This window comes from Equus asinus, chromosome 25 (assembly GCF_041296235.1).
Source record: "Equus asinus isolate D_3611 breed Donkey chromosome 25, EquAss-T2T_v2, whole genome shotgun sequence".
In the NCBI taxonomy this organism is placed as follows: domain Eukaryota; kingdom Metazoa; phylum Chordata; class Mammalia; order Perissodactyla; family Equidae; genus Equus; species Equus asinus.
Window position 1 is genome coordinate 17,994,677 of NC_091814.1, and position 15,474 is coordinate 18,010,150.

At 41.4% G+C, this 15,474-nt stretch overlaps 1 protein-coding gene across 1 annotated transcript; it reads left to right on the forward strand.

Annotated features, from left to right (window-relative positions):
- Nucleotides 1-92: 92 nt before the first annotated feature.
- TSACC (TSSK6 activating cochaperone) lies at nt 93-5,978 on the forward strand. The gene is made up of 4 exons (XM_014836975.3): nt 93-225; nt 1,024-1,083; nt 4,497-4,619; nt 5,744-5,978. Exons 2-4 carry the CDS (start codon nt 1,047-1,049, stop codon nt 5,962-5,964), a joined length of 381 nt encoding a protein of 126 aa, XP_014692461.1. The 5' UTR covers nt 93-225; nt 1,024-1,046; the 3' UTR covers nt 5,965-5,978.
- The last annotated feature ends 9,496 nt before the right edge of the window (nt 5,979-15,474 follow it).

A 15,474-nucleotide genomic window follows, 5' to 3' on the forward strand; every position in this document is an offset into this window, starting at 1 on the left:
GGGAGGGCACAGGCGCTTGCGCAGTAGCGTGGCCGCTCCCGGCCGCGTGCAGCGCGATCCTCGGCGCAAGCGCCTAGGCGCCGGCAGTTGGACGGCACGCTACTGCGCATGTGTTTCAACTACAAGGGTGGGCGCTGGGGTTGAGACTTTCGATTGACACCGCAGGTGAAGTCTTTAAGGCTGTGCTGCGCCTCAGCCCTTCTCGGGCCGCGAAGATCAAGAAGGGTGTGACGGTTTCCACTCTTTCGTTCCAGTCTTAGCACCGGGGAGGAATAGAGGGGTGGGACTTCGACCGGCAGTTAAAGGAAGACCTGGCTGGTTTGATGCAGGGTGAAGTGGGAGTTGTAGTCCTATCCGGCTGAGCTGGGCGGTAACAATCCTTCTGGGCACGCTGGGAGTTGTGGTTTATTGCCTCTGGACTCCTTGCTGTGAATGGACCTTTCCCTTCTTGGGCAAATGCTTTTTGTTGAGGCTGTGAGCGGTACCGGAGGGGGATGGCTTACTTTTTCCCCGAGTTATCCTATCGAAAACATTTTGTCAAGTATTCTCTTTAGTGCTTAGAGATTTTCTTTCTCCACGCCTATTCCCTCCCCTGCCCTCCTTCTCCGCTCAACTCCTAGTCCGTTAGAGATGATGGGGAGCCAGAGTTTTTAAATTACCTTACGGGACAGGAAAAGGGCTGATACTGCAGAAATTAAACGTGGAGAGAACACAGAGAATAATTGCTCGTTCGCAGAAGATTCAAGGTTTGGGTTTGGTTAAATTACTATTTTTTCCACTAAAAAAGGAAGCAATAGTAATAGATAACAGCTGTTTTACTAACTAGTGAAGGCACCGTGAGAGCACAGACAATTCAAGAAGAGTCACTTATATTTGGCCATGAAATAGAAGAGTACACCCTTTCACACTTTTTCCTCCCAAAATTGGAACAGCCTGAGATCTTCTGGAGAGAACTTATGAAATTGTCAATAGTAAGGTAATAGCATAGGTTGTTGATCCTGTAATGCTATGATTCTTTCCCAGGCACCACACCTGTAGGTGTTCAGATGGAGCAGCAGACTACTCATCCTGCTAACAGAAGAGGTGTGTCAGAAGGCCTGCTTCCTTTCCCTTAAAACCAGACCTCCTTAATGGCTTAGCATTTGGGAAAATGATTCTAGTTGTATGTATGTTTTTTCCTTTTGCTTAGTTAATTGAAAGGTATTTGTATTTTTTCTGCATTTCCCACTAAATGGGAACATTGCTGTATTCCCAGTGACTAGAACCGGATCTGTTAAATAATAGATGCCCAATAATTATATGTTGAATGAATATTATTATTCTTCCTTTATATCTCCTCTTAATACTTAGAACAAGGCTGTGTACAGGGATCCCAGAAGACATAGTGTTGGCTAGAGTGAACTCAGTTTGAGCTGGACGGTCCCATTGGTGGCCAGGGAAATGCCTGAGGCCATCTGAATCCAGAGCCTATCCACTTAACTGTAGTGGAGTAGATTACTTTATCTGAGAGGCCTACTGTGTCTTAGCTTGCACAGAAATGAACTAGCTCTTTTCACAGAGTATACTGTGCAGTGATAAAGAGCATGACTTTGGATTCTACAGGGCTGAATGTCATTCCAGCACTGCCACATACTAATTGTGGAATTTTGAGGAAATTTCCTACCTTAAGTTTTTTCAAATATGTGGATAAAGCTACCTACTTCAAAGAGTTATTTGTGAGAAATATATATGATAATGTACGTAAAGCACCTTTTATTATTATTTTCTCTGTCCTGCCTCCTTTTGCTGCTCCTCAACCTCATCTTCTGTTATACATTCTCTAGTCAGCAATATGGTTCCTTAGTATGAATTGCCTGTAAAGTATTCTTCAAACCTTACAAACCAGTAGAAAATGCATCGTTATATACCTAGGAAGGGCTGAAATTATTTAGAAGTGCGTTTGTATGGAAATTAACAAATTTTTCAAATGGTGAGAAGAATCTTGAGACCTGAGTTTCAGTTTCTATTTTCTTACCACTCTGCATGAGCCATCAAATGACTGATGACTTTGAAGCAGGAGGGAGGAGAAGATAGAGGCTCTACAGCAGGGTTTGGAAAATCCACAAACCCAGAGCAAAAAATGGATTTCCTTCACCAAGCATAACTGACAGGGAATAGAACAGATTTCAATTTTCATAGGCTCAGTGACTTTCCAGACAGAAAGCACCTCAGCCTAGAACTCACGTATGAGCACTTCTTCATCTTGGCAGGCCGTTCCTCTGTTGTACTCTGAGTAAAGGACGAGAGTGAGACATCTTCCTTCATACAACCTCCTTGTCATACCTCTGCCCCAGGCTTGTTTTTGGTGAAGAGGCCCTCTCTTTGTCTTCATCCTTCAAATGCCAGCTGAGACTGGGACACTTCCTCGGAACATGTGCCAGCTCCACAGACTAGGTTAGGTGCTCTTAGAGCATTTAAGGGGTGTAATAATGTGCATGCTTATCATTCAATGCCTATCTACACTGCAGTGCTGTCAGTTCCATGACAATAGTGACCACATCTGTTTAGCTCACTGTGATATTGTCAGTGGCTGACACATTCCAGGCACTTAGCTCTCTCTTATCTGTATGAATGAATGAATGAAGGAATTCAACTTTTCTATCCTTTTTTGATCTCATTATGACATTAAATTATAGACTCCCCACTGTTGCAAGCCCTTTAATTCTTTCATGGTCCCAGCTCTTCTGCGTTTCCACCCATTGCTCCTCTGTCAACTTTGCCACTTCCTTTTCATCTTCCAAACTCCTGAGGAGTTCCCCCAAGATCTAATTTTCACTCTCAGTTTTTCAGTTTGGAGGGCTAATTTATTTTTGCAGCTCCTTCATCACCTCTTTGTGGCTAGCCTGGCAGTTTGACCTTTCACCTGAGCTCAGTGCTATCTCTCTGGCTGTTTTTCTAGGCATTTCTATTTGGTATTCCTAATCTCTTGTCAGATTCAATGTCCAAAATGTGATTTATGTTAAAATGAGGAAATCCCAATTCAGACTCCTTTGAGTAAAAAGGAAATTCAGAGGCTTGTGCAGTCGGGAGGGATGCTGATACAGTCACAGCATAGGAAGAAGAGCTGCAAAAACCAGGGCTGTAGCGACTGGAATTGGGGATTCCGTGCTTGTGAGTATCTGTCCATTTATCCATCTCTCTCCTACGTTCTGTCCTGTCTCCAATTTCTTGCTTTTATCTTATTCTCATGGCATGCTGGCCAAATTCAGTAGCTTTCATTGGCCCCAATTTTACATTTTCCCAACATGGCAAATGAGAAGAAAGCAAGCTGCTTTGACACAGAATCCATATATCCATCCCAGGGGATGACTCTGGTCCAACTTGCCTCCTGTGCTTACCCCTTGGACCAGTCGCAATTGTCAAGGCAGACAGCATACCATGATTGGCCTGTATTGGGTCACATGCCCGTTCCTGTTGGGGAGAGCGGCCTGGGGCAGTCCCACCAGTATGGCGTGGAGTCTGGGGAAGGAATAGCTTCCCAGAGGAAGGTTTGCTCAGTAGACAAAAATAGCATCTGTCTTCTGTAGGACTCATCATCTTCTCCCTACAGATCAATTTTTTCTTCTAGCTTAACTATTTCTGACAAAGGTATTCCATTTTCCCATTTAAGAACTTCTTCCATGTCCATCCCATTTTAATACCTATAGATTAATTAAAATACAGTTATATTTTCTAATCCTAAAAGGCTCAATGGCTTTCCATTGTATTCAAGAGAAAGTCTAAAGTCTCAGATTTGCTATTGTGAAGAGTCTTCTCTGGTCCATCCTACCTTCCCACTCTCCCTGCTCTTAATTCTGGCCATCCCAGCATTCCTCATCTTTCCAGAGATATATTGGCTTCCTTGCATTTGCTTTTGCTATCCTTTTTTCTCCCACTTGAAGTATCTTTTCCACTCATTGAAAGCTTCCTGTTTTCAAGGTCCAATAAATATCCTCCACCTGCCTGGAGTCTTCTCTGACTATTGTACTCATATTGATCTCTTCCCCTCTTTTCAAAAACAATCATTTTTACATCTAATCATATGCTTAGTATAGCTAAAAAATAAAAGGCCTTATTTTCACCCCAGACTGTCAGACTCATTGTTTATGTCCTTGTGTTGTTATATCACCATTTCGTCAGTGACTGATTTGTCTCCCTAACCAGATGTTAAGCACCTAAGGAACCATGTCTTAGATGTCTTGTGTTTGCCCCAGTGTCTAGTACAGTAGTCAGCATGTAGCGCCTATCAATAAGAACTTGTAAAACATAAGCAGATTAGATTTTAGCTTATCCCATCCCTGCTTAGTTTCCCTTAGTCCCACTATGGTTTCTTTTTTGTCTCTTTTATACAACTTTCTTTGAAGCTATTCAGGGCGGGGCCTCGGCACCTGCGTTCATAGACCAGTGCAGGGATCTAATGAGAAAGGCTATCCCTTGTTGCAATGAGCTCTGATTAGTTGCCTCTGATTTTGTTTCAGCCAAAGAGGAAGGTAATGCAGTGCCTCTTTGTCAAGCCAAACCCTCCCCCAGCTTTATTAATCTTCAAGCAAGTTCCCCACCAGCCACTCTCCTGAACATCCAGACAACAAAGCTGCGTTCACGTAAGGATGCAGGGAGGGTTTCCCAGGTGGATGCAGCAGCTGCGCCCGGCAGCAGGGGTTGGGGTGTGAGGGGGGGTTGCATGGAGGAGGTGGCCTGAGGCTTCTCCTGTTGATCTGGTGCCAACTCTGGGTCAAGCCACCTCTAGATTTTTCATTGGTAGCTTGTTGATTATTCAGTTCTACTGATTTCTTTTAATTCTCGATTCTACCAATTTTTTTTGTTTCCTTGGTTATTAGCACCTTTACTAGACTAGGCAGGACTGAAGTGAAAATTTTATTGCTTGTTAGTACTGTTAGTTAAAAAGTGGCCAGGGAAGGAAATAGTAACTATTAGGTCAGTTTCTTTGAAGTTCAGTTATCCATCCTCCCAAGGGGAAATCAGTGGGTATTTAGCATGCCTGTGGGAGCCTACCAGGGCACTAGACAGTCATGACCCCTGTTTTTGAGGACCTCAGATTTTAGCAAAGAAGTCAAAACCAAGAAATACACAAACAATAGATAATATAACTACCAAGGTTAACTAAGAGCTGGCTCCGTATAATGTAGTTGAAAACATTAGGGAAAAAAATGGGCTGATGCAGCAAGACTGGTTGAAGTTAGACAACAGGAAGAACTTCAGGTCACTGCTAATGAGATACTATGTCAGGTAAGAGAAGAAGGCTGAGGCATCCCTTGCGCTCTTGAAAGGGGTGTTAGGCCTCACTCCCAGACCGTTTCGTTCACTCATCAAATATTTGTTGAACATTTTGCACCAGGTACTCTTCTAGGTGCTGAGGATACAGCAGTGAACAAATGAGACAAAAATCCCTGCCTTCCTGGAGCTTACATTCTAGAAGAGGGACTTAAATTAAATAAATAATTACAAAATATGCCACATGGTCGTAAGTACTATGAGGAAAATAAAGTCAGGGAGAGGGGTAATAAGGTCCAGCGATTGGTTTCAAATTGAAATAGGGTGGCCAGGTAGGCCTCACTGAGAAGATGACAGCTGAGCAAAGGTGTATCTGGGTTGAGTTGTGCCTGGAAAGATTAGAGGGGTCATTTTGTTAGAGCCCTTCCCACCTTGGCACAATTACAAACATCTCTCTTTTGTCCCCTTTACACCTCCATTGCTCTTCCTTCAGGAGTTAACCAGAAGTCCAAGGAATGCCTAGGACTCCTAGAATGTATGTATGCCAATCTCCAGCTTCAGACCCAGCTTGCCCAACAGCAGATGGCTATTTTGGAAAATTTACAAGCATCCATGACACAGCTGGCTACTGGTGGGGGGGAAAGCAAGAACTCTTCTCTCCCAGCCTTAGCTCACAATCTCCTGTTAAATCACCTGCCCCAGTTCAGTAAATGAATTGTGGAACAAAGTTATTGTGTATGTTTCTTCCCTCTCTCTTCCCAATTCAACCCTTGGTGGAATTTAGGCATATAACCTACAAATGGTTGGTTAGTTCACAAGTTCATAATAAGTGTTCATTGAGTGCAAAGCACTGCATAAAGCACTTGGGGACACATATTACAGAAGAGACAGTTTTGAGGGATTTCCTGTCTAACAAGACAAATAAGACACATAATTCCTTGCAAAATTTAGTGGTACTCTAAGGGGGAATGGAGGTTGAGACATAGAAGTTACTAGGATACAAGTGGACCAATCTTAGAATCTTGCTGGAGGAAGTGGCCGCATGAGGCCACCTGATGGAGGGGTAGGATGGGGTGGCATGGCTAGATGAAGTAATATAGTTCCATGCCAGCTGGGAAGCTTGGACAAAGACCTAGAGATAGGAGAATGAGTCATCAGAAATTAGGAGAAGAGGTTTTCCCCCCCAAGAATATAGGCTATGAAGTAGAGTATAGAGCAGCTGAGAACAGACAAGGCAGCTTTCCCTGGGGAATTTTTCTGCTAGCAGCCATTAGAGGCTCTTATTTTACGTGAAGCACCGGAGAGCCATTGGAAGCTTTCAGACAGCAATGAAGCACACATAAAATAGTAGAAACACCACAGGCAAAATATTTTGGGGTGGAGGGAGAATGAAAGTTGAGAGAGACCTGCATAAATTAATAATAGTAATTTGATGTGAAACTCCTATGGTCTAGATAAAGAGTTTAGAAATGAAGACAGGTAGTAAGTCTGAGCTATATTGCAGAGAAGGACTAGTCTTCAGCTTGAAACACCAAGAGACAGCATCCTGAAATTTCTAAGGTGGGAAGTCACATTAACTTTAATGAGAATTCAAGTCCAACCATACATTTTCAGTGTTTGAGAAGAGGACAATTGAGATTGGCTTAGCCGTTAGAACCATGTTAGGTCACTGCTTTCTCTTGCAGGTGTATTGGCAAATTACTCTCAAGACTGGGTCCTCTTTCCACAGAGGCCTTATTTTCCTGTGGAATGTGTAGAAGATGAAAAGAGAGTTAGGCTTAAATACAAAGATGAGGAGGAAATGAGAAAGCAGTGATTGAGAAGAAGACTTCATATTGGCCTTCAAATCTTTGAAGAGTTTTTCAGAGATTTCTTCTTTATTCTGTTCTATTAAAGAGGACAGAATGAGAATAAGGCAGACGTGAAACTTGAGGAATTGGGGTTTGGCATTCAGAAAAAATTCTGATTAAGCTACTGTCCATAGAGAAAGAGAAGGATGTAATCAAAATAATTTCAGAAAGAGAGAGACCTTGATATTTGTGGATAAGTTTGGACCTAACTGTGCTTGGGTGCAAGGGTAAGGGTAAGTTATGTCTGGAAGTTTGTTGCAGTTTCATCATCCCATTATTCTCATCAAAATGCAGCTTTTGAATAAAATCTGAATATGCCCCCATCTTCTCTTAGCTAGTGATCTCTCCATTCATACTGAAGATTTAAGTCATGCTCAGTGGAGAGATAATCCTTGTTCATGGATAGGAAGATTAAATATTGTTAAAATGTCAGTTCTTCCCAACTTGATCTATAGATTCAACACAGTCCCAATCAAAATCCCAGCAAATTACTTTGTTGATATTGACAAACTGACTCTAAAGTTTATATGGAGAGGCAAAAGACCCAGATTAGCCAACGCAGTGTTGAAGAAGATCAACAACAACAAAGTTGGAGGACTGATGCTACCCAACTTCAAGATTTAATATAAAGCTACTCTAATGAAGACAGTGTGGTATTGGTGAAAGAATAGACATAGATAAATGGAACAGAATAGAGAGCCCAGAAATAGATCCACATAAATATAGCCAACTGATCTTTGACAAAAGAGTAAAGGCAATCCAGTGGAGAAAGGATAGTTGTTTCAATAAATAGTGTTGGAACAACTGGACATCCACTTGCATAAAAGCAAATCTAGACGCTGACCTTATGCTTTTCACAGAAAGTCATGCTTAGTGAAAAGGGCTTGAAACAGTGATCAACTCAGTAGCAATGAATCCCCCTAGTGCACAGATTATAGTCTCTATGGGCCATTTTTTCAATAAAAGGAAGCAGGGATCCTTCAAGTAATAGCTGTTTCCAGGTGTCAGGCAGGAAAAATACAAGGTGAGCCTAGAACATCTTATTCTATCAGGTAGAAAGAAGCTGTCAAAGCCTGCTAGGATAGTGTCAAAAGAACAGTGTCAGTAGTCAATCTGAATAAGGCATACTTTAATTATAAAAACATTTCGGTCGGTGCCGGCCCTGTGGCTGAGTGGTTAAGTTCGCAGGCTCTGCTTCGATGGCCTAGGGTTTCACCGGTTCAGATCCTGGGCGCGGACATGGCACCGCTCATCAGGCCATGCTGGGACAGCATCCCACATAGCACAACCAGAAGGATCTACAACTGGACTATACCACTATGTACTGGGCAGCTTTTGGGGGAAGAAGAGGAAAAAGAAAAGATTGGCAACAGATGTTAGCTCAGGTGCCAATCTTCAAAAAAACTATTTCAGATATACAATGGAATACTACTCAGCCAGAAAAAAAAGACAAAATCATCCCATTTGCAACAACATGGATGCACCTGGAGGGAATATGCTAAGCGAAATAAGCCAGACTGAGAAAGACAAACACCAGATGATTTCACTTATATGTGGAATATAAACAAGCACATGGACAAAGAAAACAGTTAAGTGGTTACCAGGGGAAAGGGGGTGGGGGGTGAGCACAAGTGGTGAAGGGGAGCACCTATGTAGGGACAGACAAGAAATAATGTACAACTGAAATTTCACAATGATGTAAAAACTATTATGAACTCAAATTAAAAAAACTATTTCGGTGAAAGTAATGTTTGGAAAAATGTATACCATGCTAACAGTAAGCAGAGGAAGGCTGGAGTGGCTATAGGAATATCAGACAGAGTTGACTTCAAGACAAAGTGGACTGCCAGAGATGAAGAGGGGCGTTTCATAATGATAGAAAGGTCGGGATAAACTTTACATTCATACCATGGGGTACGACTTAGCAATGGAAAGGAACAAACTACTGATACATGCAACAATGTGAATGGATCTCGAAAACATTACACTGAGTGAAAGAAGGTTCACACAAAAGAATACACGTTGTACCATTCAATTTATTTGAGGCTCTAGAACATGCAGTATTAATGTATGGTACAAAAAAAACAAAAACAATGTTGCCCACAGGGATGGAGTGGGAATGAGGATTGACTGGGAAGGACATAGGAACTTTCTGGGTTGATGGTTCTGTATTTTGACATAGGAGTTTGGGTTACACGGGTGTATGCATTTGTCAAAACTCACCACATGGTAACACTTAAGATTTGTGCATGTCATTGGATATAAATTTTACCTTAAAAAGAAACTATAAATAAAGATTGAACTCTAGTTAATAATACCCATACAGAGGGTTTAGAGGTGAGGTATCCTGATGTCTGCTACTCACTCTGAAATGCATCAAAAAAATAAAATGGTTCAATGGAAGGATGGCTAGATAGTTATATAACAAAGCAAATAGAATGAAATGTTATTATAGAATTTAGATAGTGTGTATCTATGAATTTTCACTGGAAAAAAATCAACTTTTATGTACCTTTAAAAATTTTCGTAATAAAATGTTGAAAATAAGAGGCCTTATATTTAGAGATACATATAAACATATACAGATGATGTCTGGGGTTTGCCTCAAATAACCTGGGTGAAGGGGACTGGTTTGGAGTATGAGTGAAATACAATTGGTCATAGATGGTTAATTGTTTTGTCTGGTGTTAGATACAGCAGAATCATTGCACTGTTCTATTTTTTATATGTTTGGAAATTTCCATAATAAAGGATTTTTTTTAAAAATTACGGACATTTAAAAAGCTTAAAACAACACAGAAGATAGAAAATAAAAGAGCATAACAGCAAAAGTCTCTCCTAAAACCCTAGGCCTTCTCCCCAAAGAAAACTGCTGTTGACCATTTCCTTTATTTTTTAATTTTTAGTTTTTTATTGCAGTAACATTGGATTATGACATTATGTAACTTTCAGGTGTACAGCGTAATATATTTCGACTCCTGTGTAGATTGTATCACGTTCACCACCCAAAGACTAATTACCATCCATCACCACGAGTGTGCCTAATCGCCTCTTTCACCCTCCTCCCTCCCCGCTTATTCTCTGGTAATCACCAATCCAATCTCCGTTGCTATGTGTTTGTCGTCGTTTTTATCTTCTACTTATGAGTGAGATCATACGGTATTTGCCTTTCTCCCTCTGACTTATTTCACTTAGCATAATACCCTCAAGGTCCATCCATGTTGTCACAAATGGCCAGATTTCCTCATTTCTTATGGCTGAGTAGTATTCCATTGTGTATATATACCACATCTTCTTTATCCATTCGTCCCTTGATGGGCAGGCACCTAGGTTGCTTCCAAGTCTTGGCTATTGTGAATAACGCTGTGATGAACATAAGGGTGTGTGTATCTTTATGCATTTGTGTTTTCAAGTTCTTTGGATAAATACCCAGGAGTGGAATAGCTGGATAATATGGTAGATCTATTCTTAATTTTGTGAGGATACTCTGTACTCTTTTCCATAGTGGCTGCACCAGTTTGCACTCCCACCAGCTGGGTACAAGGGTTCCCTTCTCTTCACATCCTCTCCAACACTGTTTCCTGTCTTGTTAATTACAGCCATTCTAACCAGAGTGAGGTGATACGTCATTGTAGTTTTGATTTGCATTTCCCTGATAGCTAATGATGTTGAACATCTTTTCATGTGCCTGTTGGCCATCTGCGTGTCTTCTTTGGCGAAATCTCTGTTCAGATCTTTTGCCCACTTTTTAACTGGGTTATTGGTTTTTTTGTTGTTGAGACGTATGTTCTTTGTATATTTTGAATATTAACCCCTTATCTGATATATGATTTGCAAATATCTTCTCCCACTTGTTAGGTTGTCTTTTCATTTTGTTGATGGCTTCCTTTGCTGTGCAGAAGCTTTTTAGTTTGATCTAGTCCCATTTGTTTATTTTTTCTTTTGTTTCCTTTGCCCAGTCAGACGTGGTACTTGAAAATATGCTAAGACCCATGTTGAAGAGTGTACTGCCTATGTTTTCTTCTAGAAGTTTCATGGTTTCAGGTCTTGCATTCAATCCATTTTGAGTTGATTTTTGTGCATGGTGTAAGATAATGGTCTACTTTCATTCTTTTGCATGTAGCTCTCCAGTTTTCCCATCACCATTTATTGAAGAGATTCTCCTTTTTCCATTGTATGTTCTTAGCTCCCCTGTTGAAAATTAGCTGTCCATAAATGTGTGGGTTTATTTCTGGGCTCTTGATTCTGTTCCATTGATCTGTGTGCCTGTTTTTGTGCCAGTACCATGCTGTTTTGGTTACTATAGTTTTGTAGTATATTTTAAAATCAGGGAGTGTGATACCTCTAACTTTGTTCTTTTTCCTCAGGATTCCTCTGGCTATTCAGGGTCTTTTGTTGTTCCTATTGAGCATTTCCTAATATTCCAGAAAGTAATATATCTATACCAGCATATAGATTTGAATTGAATATATGTTTATTTATATCCACTTTTCTAATTTACACAAATAGTGGTATTAATTTTCTATTGCTGCTGTAACAAATTGCAACAAACCTAGTGGCTTAAAACAACCCAAATTTATTATCTTACAGTTCTGTAGGTCAGAAGTCCAACACAGGTCTCCCTGTTCTAAAATCAGGGTGTCAGTAGGGCTGTGTTCCTTTTTGGAGGCTCTGGGAAAGAACCCGTTTCCTTGCTGTGAGATAATAGAAAATATACATATTGGTCTCTACCCCCCTGGTTCCTGGGGGGGAACCTAAAACCCTTGTAAATTCCTAGATGATAAGAACACCAGGAGCATCTCTTGTTCTAATGAGGCAGCTGTGGGTGGGCTCTTGAATGGCTCCTGCATGAGGGCTGGTCACCAGGAAGACCAAGTCATGATTAGAAGCTTGGGATTTTCATCTCCACCCCCACCCCATCCTCCAGAGAGGGCAGAGGAGCTGGAAATTTGAGTTAATAATTGGTCATGCCTACATGAGGAAGCCTCCATATCCCAATCATGTGGGATTCAGAGAGCCACCAGGCTGGCAAACACAATACTGGGAGGGTGACACGCCTCGGCTCCACAGGGACAGAAGCTCCTGTGCTCTGGATCCTGCCAAACTTTACCCTATGTGCATGCTCATCTAGCTGTTCACTTTGTCTTTTATCATATCCTTTAATAAAATGGTAAACTTGAGTAACCATTTCCCTGAGCTCCGTGAGCTGCTCTAGGAAATTAATCGAAGCCCAGGTGACAACCTGGGCTTGTGACTGGTGTCTGAAGTGGGAGGGGGGCAGTGTTATGGGGCTGAGCCCTTAACCTATGGGATCTGATGCTAACTCCGGGTAGATAGCGTCAGGATTGAGTTGTATTCTTGGACACCCTGCTGGTGTCCGAGAATTGCTTGTTGATATGGGGGGAAACTTCCATACATCTGGTGACCACGTGTGTCAGAAGTGAAGTGTTTTGTGTGAGTAGTAAAGTAGACTCACAGGGAAGAGACTCATAGTAGGGAAGAACTGGGTTTTTCCCCACACAGGAGGAGGAAAACTGGTTTTTTCCCCTTTTTACTTACCTTTTCCAGCTTCTGGAGAACTACTTCCTCCATCTTCAAAGCCGACAATGCTGCATCTCTGCCCATCTCTCCCTCTGATTCTCCTCTTCGCCTCCCACTTCTACTTCTAAGGACTCTTGTGATTACATTGGGCCCATCCAGGTAATCCAGGATAATCTCCCCTTTTTAAGCTCAGCCAATTAGCCACCTTAATTCCATCTGCAAACTTAATTCCCCTTTGCTACATAATTTAACCTGTTGACAAGTTCTGGGGATTGGACATGGAATCTTTGGGGGCCATTATTCTATCTACCACAGATGGTGTACTGTGCACATTATTCTGCACCTTGCTCTTTTCCACTTAGTATAACTTCGTGCTCATACATATCTGCATATACAGATTTACCAGGTTCTTTTAGATTGCCACATAGTATTTCATTGTAGAACATCACAGAATTTTGCTAGTTCCCTATTAATGGACTCTTACATTGCATCCAGTTTTTTACTGTTACAAGAAAAAATGCTGCAATAAACATCCTTGATTTGTAGGTAGAGGTACTTGTGACTGTAGGATGAATTTAGCAATGGAGTTGTTTATTTTGAAAATGAGATGTTTTACAGCATCACTGCATTCTCTATGATGAGGTAATCCTAAAAATGATAATGTTCCTTGTTCATATTTTATTCATTCATTCATTTACTGGGTGGCTCTCATGTGCCAGGCACTGATCTTGGAGCTGAGACTAGAGCAGTGGACAAAAAGAAAAAGTCTCTGCCTCATGGAGTTTTCATTTTGGCGCAGGGAGACTGACCACTATAAGAAAACAAGTGAATACATAGTAGGTCAGATGGCAATAAGAACTCTTAAAAAAATAGTGTGGTACAGTAGTTCTCAAAATGGGGCCAGGGACTCCTAAAGCTCTTTTAAGGAATCCTTAAGGTCAAACCTATTTTTGTAATAATACCAAGATGTTATTTGCCCTTGCTGTCATTCTTTCGTGAGTATACAGTGGATTTTTCCAGAGGCTACATGATATCACAACAGATTGGATGCAGAAGCAAATATGAAAATCCAGTCATTTTCTATTAAGACAGACATTAAAGAGGTTTGTAAAAATGTAAAATAGTACTCTTACTAATTTTGCTTTGGATAATATAGTTATTTTCTATTAAAAATATTTTATCTTAAGTCAGGGTTGCTATTGTTTTTAAATGAATACGTGAGTATTTTTAAATGTTCTAATTTCTCGCAAGGTAAATATTGAGAGATATGACCCACATAAAAAAAAGCTCTTTGGGGCCCTTGATTTTTAAGAGTGTAAAGGGGTCTTGAGACCCAAATGTGTGAAAACTATTGGTGTAGTGTAGTGGAGGGAGGGGGAAGATTGCTGGAGGCAGGGGAAGCCTTACTGACAAGATAGCATTTGAGCCAAGACCTGAAGGTAGAGATGGAATGAGCCGTGTAGGAGTAGAACATTCCAGACCAAGGGAGCAGAAAGTGCTATGAAGCGTGCCTGGAATTGTGGAAGAATAAAGAGGTCAAGATAGCTGCAATTATATGACTGCAAGGAACAGTGGAAGGAGACGAGATCAGAGAGGTGGTGGGGATCCCAGGTGATGCGTAGGGCATTGTGGGATATTTTAAGGATTTTGGCTTTTACACTGAGTGAAATGGGAAACCAGTAGAGCAATGGAGGATTGTAAGGAATGCTGATGTGGTCAGAAATGCTTTTTGACTGATGACTCTAGCTGCTGTGTTGAGAATGGATTGTATAAAGGCAAAGTAAGGTGAATGAGGCTATTATAACAGTCCAGGCCAGAGGGGGTGGTGGCTTGGACCAGGGTGGTAACCATGGAGGTGGTGAAAAATCTTTGGAGTCTGAATATATTTTGAAGGTATAGCTCTCAGGATTTGGTAACGGATGGAGATGATGTGTGAGAGAAAGAGAAGTTAAGGATGACTCCAGATTTTTGACCTGACCATCTGGAATGATAGAGTTTTCATTTATAAAATGGGGAAGCCTGTGGGAGGAATAGGTAGGGAGGGATACAGAAGCTAGGTTTTTGACTGTGTTAGGTTTGTGATGCCTGTTAGATATTTATTTAAATTTTTTTTGAGAAAGATTAGCCCTGAGCTAATATCTGTTGCCAATCTTCCTCTTTTTGCTGAGGAAGATTGGCCCTGAGCTATCATCTGTGCCCATCTTCCTCTACTTTATATGTGAGGTGCCTGCCACAGCATGGCTTGATAAGCGACGTGTTTGTCTGCACCTGGGATCTGAACCGGCAAACTCTGGGCCACCAAGTGGAGCATGTGAACTTAACTGCTATGTCACCAGGCCGGCCCCAGCCTGTTAGATATTTAAATAGAAATGTCTACCAGGCAGTTAAATACCTGACCCGAATTCAGTGGGGAGGCCTGGGGAAGAGATAAAAATTTGGTAGACATAATCAGTCTGTTGATGATATTGAAAGCCAAAAAACTAGAGGAGGTCACCTGGGGAATGAGGAGACAGAGACAGAGAAGTGAGGTCTTGGCAGCACAATGTCAAGAGTTCCATGAGAGGGACAAGTCCCCGCAGACTGTGCTCTCCCTGGCTTTGACTGGAAAGGCTAAGGTAGTGTTAGATGAAAATATGTTCAAGAATGAGAGAGCCAAATCACCTTCCTTTCACTGTGAGGAATATAATTTAATTACTGAAAAAAGTCACTTTAATTATTTTCCCAAAATTTCCACCAATAATTTCTTTCCCATACTTCCTTGTCTCTGATTTTCCAGTCTGTCTTCTTCCAGGCCCTTGACCAACCAGCCAAGCCATTCACCACTGCTGTCCAG

Coding starts and splice junctions, on each gene's coding strand:
- TSACC (XM_014836975.3), top strand. CDS start 1,047: ATGGAGCAGCAGACTACTCATCCTGCTAACAGAAGAG. Junction 1,084..4,496: donor TCATCCTGCTAACAGAAGAG/GTGTGTCAGAAG, acceptor ATTTTGTTTCAG/CCAAAGAGGAAGGTAATGCA. Junction 4,620..5,743: donor GACAACAAAGCTGCGTTCAC/GTAAGGATGCAG, acceptor CTCTTCCTTCAG/GAGTTAACCAGAAGTCCAAG.